General features: G+C 36.6%; 10 protein-coding genes and 1 non-coding gene across 11 annotated transcripts; 6 read left to right on the forward strand and 5 right to left on the reverse strand.

Annotated features, from left to right (window-relative positions):
• Positions 1–18: 18 nt before the first annotated feature.
• HYPBUDRAFT_4729 (S-adenosylmethionine-dependent methyltransferase) lies at positions 19–2182 on the reverse strand (the record flags this gene model as incomplete). Its single annotated transcript, XM_020223452.1, has 3 exons — positions 19–29; positions 68–1334; positions 2081–2182. 3 exons carry the CDS (start codon positions 2180–2182, stop codon positions 19–21), a joined length of 1380 nt encoding a protein of 459 aa, XP_020077706.1.
• Positions 2183–2452: 270 nt separating this feature from the next.
• HYPBUDRAFT_t36 lies at positions 2453–2525 on the forward strand. The gene has a single exon. It is a non-coding gene; the product is annotated as a tRNA-Arg (tRNA).
• Positions 2526–2681: 156 nt separating this feature from the next.
• Positions 2682–4038, reverse strand: FTR2 (Ftr2p). The gene has a single exon (XM_020222704.1). The coding sequence runs from the start codon at positions 3988–3990 to the stop codon at positions 2851–2853; it is 1140 nt and encodes a 379-aa protein (XP_020077707.1). The 5' UTR covers positions 3991–4038; the 3' UTR covers positions 2682–2850.
• Positions 4039–4724: 686 nt separating this feature from the next.
• On the reverse strand, positions 4725–5621 carry HYPBUDRAFT_4731 (CIP1 protein; the record flags this gene model as incomplete). The annotated part of the gene is made up of 1 exon (XM_020223453.1): positions 4725–5621. The coding sequence occupies one exon, from the start codon at positions 5619–5621 to the stop codon at positions 4725–4727; it is 897 nt and encodes a 298-aa protein (XP_020077708.1).
• A 421-nt stretch (positions 5622–6042) lies between these two features.
• HYPBUDRAFT_155715 (uncharacterized protein) lies at positions 6043–6735 on the forward strand (the record flags this gene model as incomplete). Its single annotated transcript, XM_020222141.1, has 1 exon — positions 6043–6735. The coding sequence occupies one exon, from the start codon at positions 6043–6045 to the stop codon at positions 6733–6735; it is 693 nt and encodes a 230-aa protein (XP_020077709.1).
• On the reverse strand, positions 6705–7706 carry HYPBUDRAFT_135049 (deoxycytidine monophosphate deaminase; the record flags this gene model as incomplete). The annotated part of the gene is made up of 1 exon (XM_020219561.1): positions 6705–7706. The coding sequence occupies one exon, from the start codon at positions 7704–7706 to the stop codon at positions 6744–6746; it is 963 nt and encodes a 320-aa protein (XP_020077710.1). The 3' UTR covers positions 6705–6743.
• Positions 7707–8340: 634 nt separating this feature from the next.
• NCR1 (sphingolipid transporter) lies at positions 8341–12120 on the forward strand (the record flags this gene model as incomplete). The annotated part of the gene is made up of 1 exon (XM_020222142.1): positions 8341–12120. The coding sequence occupies one exon, from the start codon at positions 8341–8343 to the stop codon at positions 12118–12120; it is 3780 nt and encodes a 1259-aa protein (XP_020077711.1).
• Positions 12121–12709: 589 nt separating this feature from the next.
• MDG1 (Mdg1p) lies at positions 12710–14659 on the forward strand. Its single transcript, XM_020220803.1, has 2 exons — positions 12710–12863; positions 13014–14659. The coding sequence occupies exons 1-2, from the start codon at positions 12838–12840 to the stop codon at positions 14632–14634; spliced, it is 1647 nt and encodes a 548-aa protein (XP_020077712.1). The 5' UTR covers positions 12710–12837; the 3' UTR covers positions 14635–14659.
• A 417-nt stretch (positions 14660–15076) lies between these two features.
• RPC10 (DNA-directed RNA polymerase core subunit) lies at positions 15077–15426 on the reverse strand. The gene has a single exon (XM_020220804.1). The coding sequence runs from the start codon at positions 15325–15327 to the stop codon at positions 15106–15108; it is 222 nt and encodes a 73-aa protein (XP_020077713.1). The 5' UTR covers positions 15328–15426; the 3' UTR covers positions 15077–15105.
• A 180-nt stretch (positions 15427–15606) lies between these two features.
• HYPBUDRAFT_147196 (uncharacterized protein) lies at positions 15607–17631 on the forward strand (the record flags this gene model as incomplete). The annotated part of the gene is made up of 1 exon (XM_020220026.1): positions 15607–17631. One exon carries the CDS (start codon positions 15607–15609, stop codon positions 17629–17631), a length of 2025 nt encoding a protein of 674 aa, XP_020077714.1.
• Positions 17632–19567: 1936 nt separating this feature from the next.
• Positions 19568–20896, forward strand: WSC4 (Wsc4p; the record flags this gene model as incomplete). Its single annotated transcript, XM_020220027.1, has 1 exon — positions 19568–20896. One exon carries the CDS (start codon positions 19568–19570, stop codon positions 20894–20896), a length of 1329 nt encoding a protein of 442 aa, XP_020077715.1.
• Positions 20897–21182: the final 286 nt, after the last annotated feature.

Below are 21182 nucleotides of genomic sequence, written 5' to 3' on the forward strand. Positions count from 1 at the left end.
GTATAGAACTATATTTTTTTAACAAATTTCTTGAATGAAAACTCATTTTCCCCAAAATCATCGTAACCCTTTTCAATATTTTCTTCTTCCACTAAGTAATTACTTTCACTCATTAATTTCCAAAGTAAGCTTCTTTCATCTTCAAAATTTCTTCTTAAGGGAATTTGTAATAATACTCTTGCTTCACTTTTATCACTCAAGAAAAGATTTATCATATCGACAACCCAATATGGATGCATCGATGAGTAGATTGGATCACTTAAAATAATTGTATCAAATTTGAGTTCCCCATACTTATCTAAGAAACTATTTGGATTTGACCAATCTAATTCTTCAACTTTCATTATATCAGATAATCCGTTTAAATCAACGTTATCTTGTAAGTTTGGTGTAATTTCTTTTAGATCAGTCACCAAAGTATCAAATCCCAACATGGTACTGACCATCCCAACTAATCCTGTTCCTGATCCTAACTCCAATACCAGTCCGTATAAATATTTTTTTTGTGATTGTCCTAAAACAAGCTTATTAGCAAGTATAAGTGCAGACCCCCAAGTCTTCAATCCCAAATTATCACTAGTCAACGATGGTTCCTTTAACCGTATATATTCTTCTTGATCTTTAGGTATTATTGACGGAAGATTTGGAATACCTATTTTTCTAATAATTTCCGGTTGGGCAGTTCTACCACAATTTTCTGATATCCTCAACGATGCTTGCTTAACTATATCTGCCTTCATAGTTTCATCTTCTACCCAAGCCAAATCACTCGATACGATCCTAGTTAACCATGAATTATACTCTCGTTCATAAGTTCGTTTAAGTGAGGCCCCTAAAAGAGAAATCGATGCTAGTTTCAAGTCATTGTCAAAGCGTGGGTTGAACTTAATAAGCCAAGGCGATGCATTCTGTAGCTCTTGAACTGTTACATTTTTTTCAATGAATACCTGAGATGGGTCAATTGGTTCTTCTTCAACATTCTTATCTTCACTTGAATGTGATCGGGTTGTGAAATTGTAAACCTCGTTTGGAGCCAATAGTTTTAAGAATACGAGAATAACCTCTGCTGGAGGCTTGAGCTGCAATAAGGGCAAATCGTGGACGTGTATTGGTATCAAATGGTCAGCATCAACTTCTTCACAGGTCCTTATTCTTTCCATTTCGAAGTCCGATGGACTAGTTGATGCGGACGTCAAAAAGCTATTACTTGCACCTTCCAAAAGATCAGAGGCCTCAAAGGGGTACTCCTTGGTTGGAATAGGGGTGAATAGTGAGAGTGGATCAAACTCCATTTTGGTTTTCAAGTGTTTCCGATCTAAATCGTTATCGTATGGCTGTTCAATTAAGCTGTTAAATCAGATAGAATTTTTTTCTCTTCTTTCTTTTTTTGTTTGTCTCACTTTTGATCTTTACGATTTAGTACTGATTTATGTCTGGTGACTGACAAAACGACCAACCATAAGAAGTTGCCCAATAGATGAATATGGTCATTATTGTAAAGATATGGTATGGCTTAATGGGTTTGGTTATTGTATATATTGACGGTTGTTAAGATCAAACCAACAAATAAAAGGAAAATGATAATAAAGCGGCCAAACAGAATTAACGAAAGCACACCAGGAGTGAACTGAAGAGAGCCTGGAGTAATTAAAGCTAGTAGAAGAAAGCTGTAGCAAAGAAGAACCAGCCAAAGCAGTATCAAGCCAAAGCCTGATCGAAGCACCACTCATGATTCACTAAGGGACATTCAAGGAATGAACCAAATGACTAGAGCAATGAGACGTCAGCTTTATATTGTAGACAATGGGGTAGTCCAGGATGAAATAGGCAGTAACATTTTCTCGGTCTATCAGTCTTTTTTACGCAAGATAACGCTTATGCTGTTTAATTTGATGGTATGACTTCGTATAACCGATGCTCCATTTCGAGAAGTTATCCAAGAATCAGAAAGAGGAGAATACACATATGAAGTGGGTCTTCTGGAGGTTAGACTCTCTAGTTTGCGTTTTTTTTTTTTTAACAGATTAAGTGTATATTAAGAGTTGTCTATAACTTAATCAACTTATAATGATAAAGCAACACCAGCAGCAGCGGCAGCACCGAATAAACCGGCACCAACAGCACCAGAAGCAGAGACAACAGAGGCGGCATTTAAAGCGATAACAACAGATTTGAATTGCATTGTAGATTAATGATTTCGAGTTGAGCCGGCAAGATATGGTAATCTGTGGTAAAACAAAACGTATATTTCGCACACAAGCTTAAACACATGAATTTGGCGGCTCGTTGGCTCATTTATAGTTGCATTATAAGCTAGTATAATCAATTAGAAAATTTTCAAGGTGTTTTTGCTTTTTTTTTTTGATTTTGCGTTTTTGAAAGAAAATCAAAATTTTATGGCTGAAATAGTAGGCAGTGAGGAAAACCAGAGGAGTGAACTTGATAAACACACGCCTGCGTAGCGTAATGGTTAACGCGTTTGACTTCTAATCAAAAGATTGCGGGTTCGACTCCCGCCGTGGGTTTTTTTTTTTTTTTTTGCAGCCTTTTGGCTTATTTGCCATAAAATACACCAGTTCTATAACCAGGTTTAAACAACCATGTAAACGACTTTAACAGTTGATGAAGGTTTTCGTACTGCTACATTTATACAAGGCGCGAATCTACAGCTGAATAATAGTACCCGAATTTATATTAAGTCAAATTAATTAAAACGACCCAAGACTCTAATGACCCAATAGACCCCAAAATATACAAAAGCGAACGGCTCGACTCTATAACGATTTCAAAGTTGTTTGTGTGTGTGTGTGTGTGTATATATATAAACTTTGAAATAGTGTATCCCCCAGATTAGTTAGTGGTTTGTTTTTTTTCAACTTCATCAACATCTTCAGGTTGAGATTCGAAATTTCTTTGAATTTTAACTTTATTGAATAATTCTTCTTGTTCAGCCTTGGTTAATTCATGTTTCTTTTTACCTTTGATATGGTACATTGGGTTCAATTGAACCATTCTCAAGTTTTTACAGAAAGGTAAGTGGCCGGTTTGTTCTTCGTAAGCCATTAAGGCCAAGACCAAGATTATGACTAACCAGTAGATATTATAGGAGATGACTGAACCGTAAGTGGCGGAATTTTGCCAGCCCAATAAAGAATTAAAGACATCCCAACCGTTATCGGTTTCAGGATTACAGCAGTTGACGTGCCAAACTGATTTGGTGATATCGTAAGTACCAGGACCGGAACCATTTTCTGAAGCGTCCCCACCGGTTTTTTGATTAAAGACATAAGTTTCAAAGAACCAAACCCCTCTTGACAACAACCCAGCTGCAATAAGATACAAGATACAGGTTGAAATAATAAGAAAGATTTGTAAAGAAACGGTGGAACCGGAGAAATATAAGATAGAACCAACTGCAATACCAGCAATCAACCCCACGATAACGGGGATGGGGAAAGAGGAAGCAGGCGAGCTTAAACCAACCCCACCAACGAAAACCACTGCTTCCAAACCTTCTCTTAAACAGGTGATGAAGGGTAAGATGAACATACAGTATTTTTTAGTGAGATAACCAATCTTAAAGCGATCCTTACCCTTTGGAGGAGCTTTAACTAAAGCCTGGGCCAATTTAATTCTCCATTTTTCCTTCATTTTATTAATACGCAACATGGCAATACCCATGAGCGAGATCAAAACCGTAGCGATAATACAGAAAATACCTTCCCATAAATCTTCGGAAGCAGACCAAATATCATTACCTAACCCGTAGAACGCACCAATGAATGCACAACCAAGAATAAGACAAATCAAGACCCCTAGAATCGATCCTAGCCAGACTTGTTTTCTCAACCGTTTATAAGTCGTTGGATCATTATCGGCATCACCCAACCCTTGTTTCAAAAAGGCAAGCAAAACAGAAACCACAACCACGGCTTCTAAGGTTTCTCTGAAAACCACAAAAAAAATTTGAACGTTGAAAACGTTAACCATTTCAATCGGGGGGTAAGTATATTGGGTGAAGAGTAACGAGCAAACCGTCTACACTAATGCTGAATTTCCCCTAGTTTATATAGTAAAAAAAAAAAATTTCATATGGTGAAAACTTTTCCGGTAAAGCTTAAACAAAGACCTGCAGCTCTACCTAAGTTAATTGGCTCGTAAATCGCCGGTATTTACGATCCAACTGTTCATAAGCCACCACCCTCGACCCTGCTGTCCTGGGGCCTGCTTCTGGGTGCTTACATGGCCAGAGTATGGGGGTTCCAGAGCCTTGCTCATGCTGAACTACTGGTGAACTGCTGATGAAAGTATTGCGATTGATTAATCTGATAATCGCTGCCAAGATACTGTCAAGGGCGCCTTTAATTTGTGTCACCCGTCAGTTCTTGGCCATCTCATCCTCTATTCCTATCCCAATACCAATGATTGTTACTACCAGGTATGCCCAGTGTGCCCTGTCTATGCCCCAGTGTGCCGTGTCTATGCCCCGTATGCCTCTACCTACTCTATAGGTATATACCTACTATATATATGTCTACTAGGTATATAAGTTCATGTGCCTGGCCTGTCAATGTCAAATATTCTTGGTATCCCTACGCCGTACCAACCGGGTGACAGTCGGAGGACTCCCTTACTTTAATTGGCCAGAGACTTTATTGGCAGGTTGTTATTTGTCCATACATTATATTCTATATACATATACTATATACATATGCTAGGCACACTTAGTGGAATTTAGTCCATGGGAACAATTTCCCACCGGGGTTGACTAGTTCATTGTCGTTTTTGGAGTACGAGTTACCAAAGTCCCGGCCGGCAGCAGAAACGGCCCACAAATAGAACAAAAACTCGTCCAAGACGAATCCTTGGGAAACTTTCATCATTTCATTGGCTTTGGCAAGCAACTCGTCGGAGGTGGTGTGTTTGACTTGCAAAGAGACCCCGTGATCGTTTTCGAATTTTCTGGCAACGTCTTCGTAGGTGATTTCGTCGGATTGCATTCTGAAAACATCGGGCATTTGCAGAGGGTCAACACTAACTAAAGTAGCCACTGCGTTACCCACGTCTGGAAGATACGAAATGGCAATTTTGGTTTGTGGAGAATCAGCATAAGTTACTGTTCCCGCATCTCTGTCGATACCGGCATGGGCAACGATTTCGGTTAGGAAATGGCCTTCGCCAATGAAGTACGAAGTGACGACTTCGACCACCTTGATACCCTGGGCCCTGACTTTATCAGCATGGTCGGTTTTGAGGGTTTGGAATCCCGGCAATTTCTGCTGGGCAGGACGGAGGTCGGACCCAAACTGCGATGGGATGTATACCTGGGGTCTGACCTGGGTCAAGACGTTTTCGAGAACGGCGTTGCCTTCGGGACTGGGCGAGGCCAACGAGACAATCACATCGCGTCCTTTCAAGACCTCGGCGAGCTTGGTTTCGTTACCAAGGTCTGCTTCCACGTACTTGAGCGTAGCAGTATCCTTTTTATCGGCTGCGCTTCTGGTGACCACCTGGACCGGGAACTGGATTTTATCTTGGAGATCGGATCTGCTGAAGGCTTGGAGTAAGGGGGTACCAACCAATCCGGCACTACCAATAACTGTAACTGAGGGTTTTGACATTTTATTTATTATTTATGATATTTGACTTAATCTTTGACTTAATCTTTGAACTAATATCTGATTGTTATTTCATATTCGAATCGATATCTGATCGATCTGATAGTCTTATATACTCCAGTGGTCGATGGTGGCGACGGTAGAAGCCAGTAAAAACGACGGAGAAGCGATTAAAAGCGACGGTAAAAGCGATTAAAAGCGAACAGATGATTGTCTCTGGCGTTAAGCATGCCATGGCCATTGTCAGATCGATTACAAATCAACAATCTATTTAAAACTACTATGACCCTGGGGCCGATGAGGCATTGGCCTACAAGTTCTCATAGGTCAATGCCATTCTCATTCTTGTAGACTAGGCAGTAGGTTTTATGGATTTAAGTGCGAACGTCGACGAATATCGGTATATTTCACTTATTAAACCATCATGTCACGATACTTTGAAACCGCCAGAAAATTCTTATGTATTGGTCGTAATTATGCTGCTCATATCAAGGAGTTGAATAACCAGGTTCCGAGCGAACCCTTTTTCTTTTTGAAACCGCTGTCTTCGATATTACCTCCAAATTCCAACTCTCCATTTTTAGTACCCAAGGGAGTTATTGTTCATCATGAAGTCGAATTGGCTTTTGTATTGAATAAAACATTGAAAGATTTACCGGACTCGTTTGACCACCAGCAAGCATTGGACTCAATTGCCGGTTATGCTTTGGCAATCGATATGACGGCTAGAAATGTTCAGGACGAAGCTAAAAAGAAAGGATTACCTTGGTCAATTGGTAAAGGATTCGATACTTTCTTACCGTTGTCTAATTTTATACCAAGGGAAAAGATTCCTGATCCGTATAATGTTACTTTGAAGTTGTTAGTTAATAATCAATTAAGACAAGATGACCAAACCAATTTAATGATTTTCCCAATCCATAAAATCTTATCGCACATGTCTAGAATTATGACTTTGGAAAAGGGTGATGTTATCTTGACTGGAACCCCAAAGGGGGTTGGTCAAATTAAACCAAATGATTTTGTCGAAGCTTATTTAGAAGTTGATAATCAAGTTCTTGAAAAAATTGAATTTAACTCAGTTGAAAAACCCGGTCCTTATAATTATATACACTAACATCTATATTATATAAATAACTCTTCAATTGGTGCTTTATATTGTCTCAATAAAACATTTCCTTCTTTTAATACTAAGGCACTGGCATCGTCCATAGAATACGTTTGCGAAAATACAACTTCTTTAATCCCAGTTTGAACTATCTTAACCGAACACGTAAGACACGGACACGTATTACAGTATAAGATCGAATTTGATCCAATTCTATCTCTTCCGGCTTCCAATAATGCATTTTCTTCGCCGTGTAAACATAAGCATGTCGATAACGAGCTTCCTTGAGGATTTCCCTCATTACATCTAGAACATCCTCCTTCATTACAATTGGTTAAATGTCTAGGGGTTCCATTATATCCAGTGGCCACCACTCGGTTCTCTTTAACAATCACACACCCCACCCTTCGTTTCATGCAATTCGATCTCAATGCTGCTAAATCGGCTAATCTCATAAAATATAAATCCCATCCTGGTCTTAACCTGGTTTGATCCCATAATTTACTCTCTTCCAACTTTTCCCGGATTTCTTGTTTATCATGAGACGTGAAAAATATCTTGAAATGCCCTTGATTGTTGATCTTCATCGGTGACATCTTGTCGTCTAAACTAATCGAATCAATCTCTTCGATAAAAGCTTCAATACTTCCCTTGGTCCTCTGGCTCATATACTGTCTATGCTTAAACAGAATCGTCGAGTCAACACTTATATGTAAGAAGAATGGCCTTTTAAGTAATAAGCTCAACTCTTCGTCATCTGCTATATCTGCTATAATGAAATTAGCTAACCAATTCTCTGTTATATAGTTGTAAAAACTGTCAAAATCATTAAAATGTTTCGATGACTCCCCATACTGTTCCCGATACGCTTTTTTCTCGGTGACTCCTCCAACAGATAACAACTTAAATCCTTTTTCGGTCAAGTAGTTCACGACAATATCCTTCCCCGAGTATAGGGATCCTGATATACCTATCAACATGCTTGTTGATTGTCCGTGTAGTACGAACTTTTTTTTTCAAATTTCTGCGACGCGTCGGTGATGCAAATTTCTCGAGATGTCCCTACGAGTAAAGAGTATCTTGATGAGTTTACTGTTGGCTCTTGACTGTCTTGAAGCTATCATTAGCTAGACTCTCCCAGCTTCAAAAACCACTACCTAGTGTAATCTGCAGTAATCTCCGGACATTCAGCTGTTTTCCCATCTCGTATTTCTCAATCACTCGATGAACTCATGTATTCTCTATGTACTCATGTATTCCCTATGAACTCGTGTATTTCCTATGAACACATTCATTCTCTATGAGCTATTTCATACTCTCGAAGTCCTGGTCGATGATATATAGCTGCTAAATGCTGTAGATTGCTTCATTGATTTTTATGGTGTACGGGGGGCTATTGGAGTGATTGGAGTCACAAACTGAATAAAAACCCCTTGGTCTTATCAACAGAATAAGTGACCCAGTTCTTTCTGTTAAAACTACCAATTGACAAGAATGAAGCTATTTGGGCTATACTGGCTATGGCTCCTACTATCACTTGCTCATTATTCGAATGCTGCCCAAAAATTGCTCACTAGTAGTGAAAAGGTTATCCATGAACCAGGTTATTGTTCAATGTATGACAACTGCGGTAAGAAGTCGTTCTTTGGTGCTCAATTACCATGTCCTGCTAATATCAAGGCTGTCAAGCCACTGGGTGAGTCGAAACTGCTTTTGAATAAGATCTGTGGTGACGATTTCCCCACCGATAGAGTCTGCTGTTCACACGATCAATTAATCAATTTGGAATCTAATTTGAAGAAAGTAGATCCATTGATAAGCTCATGTCCGGCTTGCCGAACTAACTTCTATGACTTTTTCTGTAAATTCACTTGCTCTCCAGATCAGTCTACATTTGTCAAGATTAATAAAGTTGGTCAATCAACTGATACCCATCAAGACATAATTACTGAACTTACTCAGTACGTTGATCCTGAATATGCCTCTGACTTCTTTGATTCCTGTAAGAATCTCAAGTTCTCTGCAACAAATGGTTATGCAATGGACTTAATTGGCGGTGGTGCTAAAAATTATTCTGATTTTTTGAAATTCTTGGGAGATGAAAAACCATTATTAGGTGGGTCTCCATTTCAGATTAATTTTAAATATGATTTACATGATGACAATGAAAACTTAACTTTAAGAAGCGGAAATATGAAATCTTGCGATGATCCCGATCCAAAGTATAAATGTGCTTGTTCAGATTGTCCAGACTCGTGTCCTGTTTTACCTGATTTGAAGAATACTAATAAGAAATGTAAAATTGGTATATTACCCTGCTTTTCGTTTTCCATAATTATTATATGGGCCATGTTGATCTTGGTTTTGGGATTATACCATATGTGGTTGGCTAAAAGGAAAAGAATAACTTTTGCCCAATTAAATAATATTTTAGAAAACGATATTGAAGAAACTCCTCCATCGTCTGGTACAGGTTATTTATATTCAGTTAACCAAAGTAGATTAATAACCGACTTTCAGAACAGGATTGATAAGTTACACATTTCCCATATCAAGCTAATTGAATTCATTAGCTCTACATTTGCTAGAATTGGTTATTTTTGTGCATCTTTCCCAGCATTGGTTATAAGTGTTTGTTTTGCATCAAGTATAATTCTTTCATTAGGATTGCTAAATCTTAATTTGGAAACTAATCCAATCAATTTATGGGTAAGTCCTGATGAACCGGCTTTACATCATTTACAATATTTTGAAGAGAATTTTGGAGAATGGTTTAGAATCGAACAAATTTTTGTAAGTAATCGAAATCAAAGTGAACCAATTTTAAATTGGGATAACATTGAATGGTGGTTTAGTAAAGAGCTCGAATTACAATCATTTACAAATGAAGAAGGGAAAAATTTAGAATTGGGTAATTACTGCTATCAACCATTGGAAAATGGTGCTTGTGTAATTGAATCTTTCACTCAATATTTCCAAGGAAACATTGGATTCATGAATCCTTCTAAATGGCAATCTCAACTAAAATCATGTGCTGAATCACCAGTTAATTGTTTGCCTCCATTTCAACAACCATTAAAGAAGAATTTATTATTTTCAAATGAATCAATTTTAGACTCTCAGGCATTTACTGTTACAATATTAATCAATAAGAATCTGTCAAATGACGAATATACTAAAGAAGTCATTGAATATGAACATTATTTACAGCAATGGATTTTTGATTTACAGAAGGAAGTACCCCACTTAAAAATTGATTTTAGTACAGAAGTATCCTTACAAGAAGAATTGGCAAAATCTACCAACACCGACATTAAAATTGTTGTGATATCCTACTTGATAATGTTCTTGTATGCTTCTTTGGCATTAGGTGGTAAAATACCTACTGGAATACAACTAAGAAATTTCGTATTAACCAGATTTCAATTAGGATTAGGAGGGATTATTATAATTTTAATTTCTGTTACATCGTCGGCTGGGGTTTTTAGTGTATTGGGGATTAAATCAACATTAATTATTGCTGAAGTAATTCCATTCCTAGTTTTGGCAATTGGTATTGACAATATTTTTCTTATTGTTCACGAATTGAATTACATTAATGAAAATGCAACAACCCATAAATCATTAGAGTTTAGAATTCTGGAGGCATTGGGTAATATTGGACCATCATGTTTAATAAGCGCAGTATTACAAGTTTCAATGTTATTATTAGCTACTAGAGTAGCCATGCCAGCAGTACGTAATTTTGCATTCTACTCCGCTGGTGCGGTTACGTTTAATTTCATCTTACAAATGACCGGATTTATATCATTTTTATCGATTGATCAAAGACGGTTAGAAGATGGACGAGTTGATTGTTTGCCATGGATACAAGGATCGCCAGAAAACATTCAATTAGCTGAAGAAGACGATGACGAGTCACCTCAAGTAGTCAAATCGCATTTTGAATATGATTTTTCTGGATTTATCAAACACCGTTATGCGCCATGGTTATTGAAGCCACTGAATAAAAGAAAGGTCTTAACGATTTTTTTAATTTGGATCGGAGTATCATTAAGTGTGATACCGGGGATTAAATTTGGCTTAGATCAAAGAATAGCTTTACCACAAGGCTCGTATTTGGTTGATTATTTCAATTCGGTGTATGACTATTTAAATGTCGGCCCACCGATGTTTTTAGTTATTAAAGATTTGGATGTTACTCAAAGAGAAGCACAACAAGAGATATGTGGGAAATTTTCAACTTGCAACGAGTATTCACTTGCCAATGTGTTAGAACAAGAATACAAACGGGCCAATGAATCTAGCATAGCAGAGCCTACATCGAACTGGTTAGATGATTTTTTGAATTGGTTAAATCCTAATTTAGACCAATGTTGTCGACTAGTTAAAAGTTCAAATAACGTATTTGAAGAGCAAAAGCAATTTTGTAAACCGACAACTCCAGATCGACAGTGTGAGACCTGTTATTTGAACCACGATCCACCGTATACTCCTAGTATGGAAGGGTTACCTATTGGAGATGAGTTTATGTTTTATTTCAATCAATGGATACAAGAACCCAGTGATCCATGTCCATTAGGAGGGAAAGCCCCGTACGGAAATAGTATAAAAGTGAATCCAAAAATAAATCGAATCAGTTCGAGTTATTTCCGTACCAGTCATACGCCATTGAGGTCGCAAGATGATTTCATACAAGCGTATAGGAACTCTCTACGCATAGTGGAAGAAATTGAATCATATACTGCATCAGACAACAAGGAAGTATTTGCATTTTCCCCCTTTTATATTTTTTTTGTTCAATATGAGAGTATTGTTCGGTTAACGTTCAATTTATTGGGGGTTGCAATGGTGATTATATGGTTGATTGGATACTTGTTATTGGGAAGTATTACCGCTTCCACTATAATGGTTGCGGTGGTGATGCTGATTATTATAAATATTGGAGGGGTATTATCACTCTGGTCTATCCTGTTAAATGCGGTAACCTTGGTTAACTTGGTAATCTGTGTGGGCTTAGCGGTTGAGTTCACAATCCACATCACGAGAGCTTATGTCAATAATGAAGGAGCAGAGCTAGATCAAGACGACGAACTGCTCTTCAATGGGTTTATGAGTACTAACCAATCACCACCTTCCGATAATCAATCTTCCAACCAGAACATCAAAGCGTTCAATGCCTTGGCCAGCATTGGTGGCTCGGTGCTAACTGGCATCACCATTACAAAATTCATTGGGATTAGTGTATTGGCCTTCACTAAACTGAAAATCTTTGAAGTGTATTACTTCCGTATGTGGTTATCCTTGGTTGTGATTGCAGCCCTCCATGCCTTAGTCCTCCTTCCCGTCATGCTCAGCTACTGCAGAACCAATTATCCAAAAATAACTACTTGAATAACTCATTGAATAACTACTTGAATAACTAATTGAATAACTAATTGAATTACTTGAATAACTAATTGAATAACTAATTGAATAACTAATTGAATAACTAATTGAATAACTACTTGAATAACCAATTGAATAACTAATTGAATAACCAATTGACTAATTAAATAAACTAAGTAACTAAATAATGACTGCAAATGGCCGCGGTGCACGGGCCTTGTTCCCGCTTTCCTGAATTGGCGGCAGTTTGGCTCTTTTGGGACCCACACGCCGCGCTCTTGCGGCTAGCGAGATCCAACCTGCAAACCCCCGGGTCCCAACCTGCAAACCCGCCCCAAAACGATAATTGCTGGTGTCCCAAAAGGGAAAGGCTCGTTTTGCTAACAAAACGAAAAAAAAAAGCGAAAAAAAAAGCGAAATAAAAATCCACAACAAATTGAAGTCACATTTTTTTTTGTTTAGAAAACAAAAAAAAAAAGAAGCACTAAAAATTTAAAAATTTTTTATAAAACATCTCTCATTGCCGCTCGACTCTTTATCAATTGCATTTTACGCCATCACCCACTGTTTGTTAGTAGTGATTGTATAAACTATTCCTTTGAACTGCCGATAGTCCAGTGTCTGTATCACTTGTGTTATCAACATCGTGTATTTACCGGAGAGAAAAGCACTGGTAGTATAACAAAAGCCAAATTTCCCGCCCTGCCAGCCTTACGTAACTAAATGTCAGCTACTTATACTTTTAAATGGTATGTAAAGGAGAGGAAGAGGTATCATTGACTGCAAAAAAAAAAGGAGGTGCTTTGAGTATTGGTTATATTCAGTACTGGTTTGTATCAATGGATGCTAATTTCAGGACCCCTACAGGAATGACAAAATACTAACGAATATATTTATAGGCCCCAAGGCCCAAAAGAGGTTATTTTAACTGGAACTTTTGATAACTGGTCAAAATCATTGTATTTGATTAAACAAGCCGATGCCAGTTTTGAATTGACTGCTCCTTTACCGTCGAATGAAAGTAAATTATATTATAAGTATATTGTTGACGGTGAATGGCAAGTTAATCCAAATGAAAAAACCACTAATGATGATTCGGGAATTGAAAATAATGTTTTGGAACCATCCGATTTGGTCAGTGCCAATGAATTGTCTGGAGTTCCAATTCCGGAAGCCGGTGGTTTAGCAGTTACTGGCACTCGTGCTAATTTAGATAAAAATCAAGTTAATACTACGGTTTTACCTTCTTCCGAAGGTAAACATGCCACCATTGCCGGCGAACCAGGTATTCATATTCCAAAAGATCCTCAAGCTTTGGCTGCTTTTGAAACTTTTGAAGGTGATGAGAAAAAGTTAACTCCTGAAGAAGAAGCAATTGAAAAAAAGAAACAGAAAAAGAAGGTTAAAAGACAACAGTATAAAGCTAAAAGAAAGAGTAAAGCTGCCGCCGCTGCTGCTGCTTCCGGGTCTGCTGTTCCTGAAACAACCACCACTGAAGGTGAAACTGAACTTGAACCTACTCCTGAACCGGAATCAGTTGCCGATACCACCATTGACTCAAATGATAAATCGTTGGGTAAAGAGGAAAAATCAACTCTTGAAGCTGCTTCCATTGCCGGTGCCGGTGCCGCCGTGGGTGCTGCTACCGCTGGTGGGGTCGCTTTATCCAATGATGCTCATCCAAGTACTTTAGACCCAAAAGCTTTATCTCAAACTTCTCCTGAATCTTCAAAACCTTCGGATAATTTGGTCACTGAAGAATCTTTTGAACAACCAACTACTAATAGAAATAGTATTGCTCCTGTTTCCGGAGCTGATATTCTTGATAATTCAAAACCAATTAACGATTCTGAAGAAAAGAAAGACCCGGTGGTTGCTGCCGCTAAAGAAGAATCTGTTCCTGCCATTGTTTCTAACCCGGTTGTCCCTAATGACGTTAAAGATTCTGCAACTGCTCCAGCTAAAGATTCTGCTCCAGAAAAAGAAGTTGATGCTTCCCCAGTTGTTAAAAGTGAAGAACCAAAGTCCACTGGTACTGCTGCTGCTGCCGGAACTGCTGCTGTCGGTACCGCTGCCGGAACTGCTGCTGCTGCCACATCTCCAAAATCTAAAAATCTCGCTTCTGAAGAAGAAATTGTCATTGCTCAAGGCGGTGAAGATTCTAAAAGTGTTAAAGAACAAATTGTTGCTGCTAATGGAGATGTTACCGTTGAAGAAATTCAACCAACTGAATCTGAAGCTCAAAGATTAACCGAAGAAGCCAACTTGAATAAGAAAACTCCTTCTCAATCTTCTAAGAAGTCTGCTGCTAAAACTGCTGCTCCTGCCACTGCTGCTGCTCCTGCCACTGCTGCTGCTGCTGCTCCTGCTGCTGCTTCTTCTCCTGCTAAAGATACTAAAACTGCTGCCCCAGCCAAAGATACCAAATCTACGGCTCCTTCTACTACGGAATCCGATAAAAAAGATAAGAAGAAAAAGAAGACTTCGCTTTGGTCCAAAATCAAAAAGGCCTTCAAGTAATCTATCTCTGATAGTTATTCCCGTCACTTTTTTTGAAACTTCTTTTCGTTTTATTTACTTTTCTTTTTCGTTGTTAATTCAATGAATTGACTTGCTCTTGTCATTTTTATAATTGATTTATGGATTCGTCCCTTTTTTTTTTTTTTTTTTTTTTTTTTTTCTTTTAAATTTTTTTTTTTTTTTTTTTTTTTTCCTTTTTTTCTATTTCATATCATATTAATACCTCGTCTTATAATATTTTCTTTTCTTCTTTTAGATATATTTTCATTCCATAAATACATTTTCTTTTTTCTCTCTTGATTAATAATTTAATAAATAGTCTATAATATTATAATGCCTACATTGTGGGGAATTACTGTAACATGCAAATTATAAAATATAGAAATATAAAATTAGAATTAGAATTCAACTATAGTACAACTTATTAATAAGAATCTTTACCTCAATAACAGATAACGAAAAGCATACAACTTAACGGGCTTCGAATTGCACCATTCTTCTGGTTCTTGCTTTATAAATAACCCTATGACCACATTCTTTACATCTAATGGCATCAGCTTTACCCAAACTGAAAGAAGCAGCACATTGAGCGCAGTTATATTTGACACCCAAAGACTTATTGGAAACTTGACCGTGAGCAGCGTGCGAAATGGATGCCGGGACAGAAAACCCTTCTCTTTGTGGGGAGGACATGTTTATTGGAAAGACGCTGTTGTAACAAGGACTCTGACAAGATGATTAATGTCTTCAGATTTTCAGTTTTTTTTTCTTTCTGGTGATGATATTGGTTGGTGCACGGACCCAGAAGAATCGAAATGGTTTGAGAACGACTTTTTTGATCTTTCGAAATGAAAAAAAAAAAAAGCTGAAGACTCCTACTGACTTGACTTGGTTATTGAAGCTAGAGTTATGGCTATATAGAACCAATTAAGGATTGTTCAATAGGGAAGACCAGGAATCTCAAATGACCAAATGTTGTCAATCAAAGATTCGATCACACGGTTGAGTAAAGCCGTGCGACAAATTGAATCAATAACGCCCGTTAAAAGATCAGATAAGTCGAGTACCGAGTTTAAGAAGGTTGACGGGAGTAAAGAGAAGACGGTGAGGTATAAGTCGGACCGAAGTATCCCTGTGACTGATCTTCGGAGGTTTAAGCCATTGGCTCGAGAGTATAATCAGGGGATGTTCAAAGAGTTTTTGGAGCCATTGAATATTCCAACGTTAAAATCGTTACAAAAGGAAAGAAATAGATACCCGGTGGAGAAGGCTCGAGATAACTGGAAGAGGAAGAATAACAGTGTATATGAATTCCAACTTTTCTTAGAGAATCAAGCCAAATTTAAGAAAATGGTGGAATTATTAGTCGAGTTAACTCCCGAAGAATTGAAATCGCCAGAGAATACTACCAATCATATTGTTTTAAAGCGATTATTGACTAAGAATAAAGAGGAAGTTTTGAATAGTAGAATTGAAGGAATACCCGAATTTTATTTTGGAGAAATACCACCAATACCTAAACCGTTAACTGCTGAAAGCTTTGAAAGATATATCTACTTTCTCACTCATCTGAAAATATTATATAAGAATTCATCATCGTTCAAAACTGGGATAATACCTCATATATTACTTCATACTCATAAACTTAGTAATGAAGAATATAAACCGTATAGATCAGCAAATACATTCAATTATTTGATTAAATATTTTGGATATGATAAACATCAAAGTCGATTTGCAAGAGAGTTATCATTGGCTATGAAGATAGATGGACATTCGTTAAATGTTGAGAGCATTAATAATCTTATTAGATTGGTGAAAAAGCAATCAAATATTCGATCTTTAGAAAGTTCATACAGTCGAATTTGTAAATATTTAAAGATTGCTAAATTATTAAGATTACAAGTGAATTTAACTACTTGGAATAGGGTATACGATTGTATTGATAATACAATGTTAAAAGAAGCATTTATTCAAAGAATCATTCAAAGCAATATTCCGATTAATGAAAATTTAAGTTATAGAATAGTTGATGATTATATGAAGATTCTTGGTGGAGATAATTTACCACAAGTGATCAATTTTATTGAGCAAGATTTAAAAATCAAAGACTGGGGGCAAAACAGTGTTTTATTGAATAAAGTTTTATATTATAGTATTGTTAATTGCAAACTGAAATTAGAATTTCGAGAAATATGGGAAAAATTAATAATAAACCCCAGAACTAAAATTGATAAGGATAGTATGAGCAAAATACTATTAGGAATGAAGCAAAATGAATATTTTAACAATGATAAAATAACTTTCATGTTAACAATTTATTGCAAATTGCAAAACAATTCAAAGTTTAATAAATTAGATACCTCTCCCTACGTATTCAGGCATATAATAACCGAGATCTGTCGAATTGCTGGACCTTACGAGCTAGACAAATTAGGGAAAGTAATTAGAATTTTAGTTCATGAGGAAGCAACCAAGGAATTGGGATTACCAATAGAAGTAACCAAGTATATCAAGGAAAATGTACCACCACGAAGAGGGGAATTAAGCAAGATTGATGAATTTAATTTTAAAAAGTTTATTCCTGAAGAAGTTTGCGAAAACTTTAAAATTATGAAACGGTTGATTGGATTGAGATTAAATAGCTTTGAAGGAAACTTTATTTACTATCAATGGATAAAGTTACGATTAGATCAAAACAATGGTATAATAAAGTATCTAAGTGATTCATTAACTGAGAAAGAAATACAAGAATGGCAAATTTTGAAAAATCAATTAGTACAAATAAACTTTGACCAAGTTAGCAAATTCAAAGAACAGATTGGTGAAGTCATTAATGAAACTATTTCAATACCTCGAGGCATTGGAACCAAGTATGAAAAAATCCAATTTGCCAAATTGAATAAGTCTGAATTGAGAGATAAGCTATATCAAATAAATCAAGGGCCCAAAGAGTACTTTGAATTACAAATGAAAGAACGAGGGATAATATACTAGTCAGCAACCCTATCGTTAGTTTCCTCTCTGCATATATACAATAATCACCCCATGATCCATCGAAATTGATCAATAAAATGCATTTATTATTATCAACTTAGTCTTATTTTTAGTAAAAACCCTTCGTAATCCTTTTGGACCCCCTTGTCTGAGATATTTTTTTGTAATTTTTTTCACCCTGGGAGCAACTTGAAAGATTTAACTGCAAAAAAAAAGAAAAAGAGATAGAGAGAGAGGTTATCATCAAGAGATGAGTTCCGACCCATACCCGGTCAGGTGTATCCTGTGAGGTGCATGCGTCATATGCATCCTCGGACAGGTGCATGCAGGAGCTGTTTATGTATTTTCCCAATTGGGGCAGGAACAGACTCAACTCAGCAGCAAAACCGGAGAAGCAGACAAAAAAACGAACCCAGTTGAAATTAGCAATAGGTGGGTTCAAGTAGACCCTATGAAGGTCAGAAAGAAAAAACGATATTATCGAAGATATTGAAATAAGGTTGGTTGCTGATACATTAATGGAGGGTTTAGTATAATGGTTATAGCCGGAGGGAACTTCACGGGACCTGAAGAAAAGAATCAACGGGGTAAGTCATGTAAAAGCTTAAACATAGTCAAGGGACAAAGAAGAAATAAAGCAAATTGAATGTCTGGGTTTGTTTAGTAAATAACTCCTTTAGATTTTTTTTGTATAGAAACAATTACTTCAGCCGAAATAGATATGTAGGTTGGATAAAATATTTTTGACGACAACATGACTAAAAAGACATCTTCTTTACATGAACAAAAAAAGATGGGCCATGGTAATGAGCAGGTGTTAAGTTACCAAAACTGATTTACAAAATTGAATCAGGAATTGCTTATAAAATTTCACTTTTAAACTGAAAAATAAAAAATAAAATTTGGCCTTTATTTTTTTGGTTGTTTTAGTTTTTGCTTTTTTTGCATTTCACTCTAATATCCTAATTACCTATTTGGTTGGGGTTTTTGGGTTCAAGGATTGCTCTATTCGTTTGGTCCTTGTCTTGAATAAGTATCTCAATCTCCCGAAGGTTGCCGTAAAAAACTTCTTTTAGTAAACTTCATTTCAAGACATTGGAGGATTTCATATATATCGTTGGTTTGTTCCTCTGTAGTGAGGACATCAATTTAAATAAATCACAGAATCACAAATTAATTGGTAAGGCTGCATTTTTCAGTACTTGATTCAAGACCTGAAACACTCCAAGTTCATTTATATACTTCTAGTCATCCTTCATCCTTTTTCTTTATACCCGATCCTTTTCATCTGTTATTTTTGTCTATCTTCAAAGTCCTTTTTTTAGAAGCCTTTCCTAACATAAAATAAANNNAATAAAAAAAAAAAAAATCACAAATCATATAGAAGAAAAAAGAAAAACCCCTTTGCTCGCCTTGCAATTAAATTAATTAAATCTTATATATACTTTATTCCATCTCCTTTTAATTCGGTGATTGTTTCTATATTGGTGTTATTCACTAGTATTTAAGGTACTAGTTCACAACATTTCAATATTCAATCCAACAATTCAATATTTCGAACTATAAAACAATCGATCAACTCATCCTTGACCAATTCAAGCTCCCTCGTTTAGTCATCTGGCACATTTGTCTTGACAACTTTTCGTAATCATCTGTTAACTTGTTGTTTTTCTTTTTCTTTTTATACTTTTTTTTTTTTCATCCCTTCTTATATTGTTGATCTTTCTAATTAAAACCAGCATCTTCGGAACAACTTGTTGATTTCTTCTCCATTGTTTCGACCCGTTCTATTCCCATCAAACTCAAACCTCCTTCATATTCTTCGTCTGAAGAGGATTATATATGTCCTTGACCTCTGATATTTGAGATCATCTAAAGAAACGGCTTTTAAAAGGCTCCAAAATAAATCAGTGAGTGAAGATTCCCAAAATAGAAAATGCGGCTCCTCCTACTGCTTTCTCCTTTATTATTATTATCATCATTAGCAGCTGCATCTTTGGACTACTGTTCATCTCAGAATTTGGGTTCTGATCAGACTACCTCTATCTACCAGTCCAATGGGAAGTGTGGGGATACTTGTTCTGGTAAAGGGTATGCCCTTGCTATAGTGCAAAATAAAAATTGTTGGTGCTCAAATTATGTACCTGAAGATACGGTCTCTACCGATAAATGTGATAACGATTGTCCCGGTTATCCTAGTGATAAGTGTGGTGGTGATGGTTATTACGGTTACATTTTGATTAGTACTCCCAGTGGTACTGAAGGAGGTAGTAGTGCTAGTTCTACTACTTCGTCGACTTCGTCGACTTCAACTTCTTCTACGTCAACTTCTGAAAAGTCTTCGGTGATTGACGTTGAAACAACTGCCCAAATTTCTGAAACCATACAAGTGACCGAGACTACTCAAATTACGCAAACTCAAGATCATTCTTCGTATGCCTCGGAAACTTCTTCTTCTTCTTCGTCTTCTTCGTCAAAATCGTCTTCTTCTTCTTCCTCTGCTTCTCCCTCGAGTTACCAACCAACCACGATTTATTCTGTTCGAACAGTTAATGGCTCTCAAACTCAATTGGTTAAAACTCAATACGTTACTGCTAATCCGACATCGAATCAAGCTTCCGCTTCGGCAACAAGTGAGTTGTCTTCTAATCCAAAAAACAAAGAAGATGATTCCAATAATAAATCTTTTTTCGATTCAAAGGGTAAAGTAGCTGGTACTTTTACTGCAGTTGGTATTGTTGTGGTTGGTCTTGTTGCTAGTATTCTTTACTGTTGTTGTTGCTGTGCTGGTGGTGGTCGTGATGGATCTCATGATGATTTCACTGATGAAGAAAATCAATATTCTTCTGATGAACTTTCCATGAATAATGAAAAGGCTGCAGTTCCTGCTTCATTCACTAATAATGACCATTCTAAAACTCCATCAACTGTTTCTTCCACTCATTTGAAACGTAATAGTTCAAGTAAGTCTATTCTTTCTTTATTCAGTCCTAGTGGTGCAGGAGTTGCTGGTTCTACTGCTGGTGGTATGATGGGTCGTAGTTTATCTAAAAAACGGTTGAATCCAAATAAACATTCTAGAAATGATCTGAATGCAAGTAATAATGGGAATACCAATAATAATGAAATGATGTTCCCTATTTCTGAATTCGATTCAAGATTAGATCCTCATACCATGTTCCTAAATACCAATGAATCAAATAAAACTTTGGCCGATAATCAAGACTACTCAAGAAGAATTTTGCATATAACTAATCCAGAGTAATATCTTTACTTTTATTTTTCATTTCATTCAACTCTAATTCATTAATTTTTATTTTGCTTTTCATTCTTTTGCCAACTCATTCGTCATTCATTACATTCTGTCATTTCTAAACTTTCTTCTCGTTAATCTAAATGCTGTTTTAGCATTCTTATGCTTATGATTTTCTAATTGCTTGTCTTTCCAGTCTTATAAACTTTTTATCAATCTTTTTAATCTCGGTCATTTTTACATATTTTAACTGGTTATAATATAAATAATACCTTCTGTAATTTCCGTTTGTAATTTC

Source organism: Hyphopichia burtonii (genome assembly GCF_001661395.1).
Source record: "Hyphopichia burtonii NRRL Y-1933 unplaced genomic scaffold HYPBUscaffold_2, whole genome shotgun sequence".
In the NCBI taxonomy this organism is placed as follows: domain Eukaryota; kingdom Fungi; phylum Ascomycota; class Pichiomycetes; order Serinales; family Debaryomycetaceae; genus Hyphopichia; species Hyphopichia burtonii.

Excerpts from the sequence above, each read along its gene's own strand:
- FTR2 (XM_020222704.1), bottom strand. The coding sequence starts at position 3,990 with ATGGTTAACGTTTTCAACGTTCAAATTTTTTTTGTGGTTTTCAGAGAA.
- MDG1 (XM_020220803.1), top strand. The coding sequence starts at position 12,838 with ATGTCAGCTACTTATACTTTTAAATG. Across the intron at positions 12,864-13,013 it reads GCTACTTATACTTTTAAATG|GCCCCAAGGCCCAAAAGAGG; the intron begins GTATGTAAAGGA and ends ATATATTTATAG.
- RPC10 (XM_020220804.1), bottom strand. The coding sequence starts at position 15,327 with ATGTCCTCCCCACAAAGAGAAGGGTTTTCTGTCCCGGCATCCATTTCG.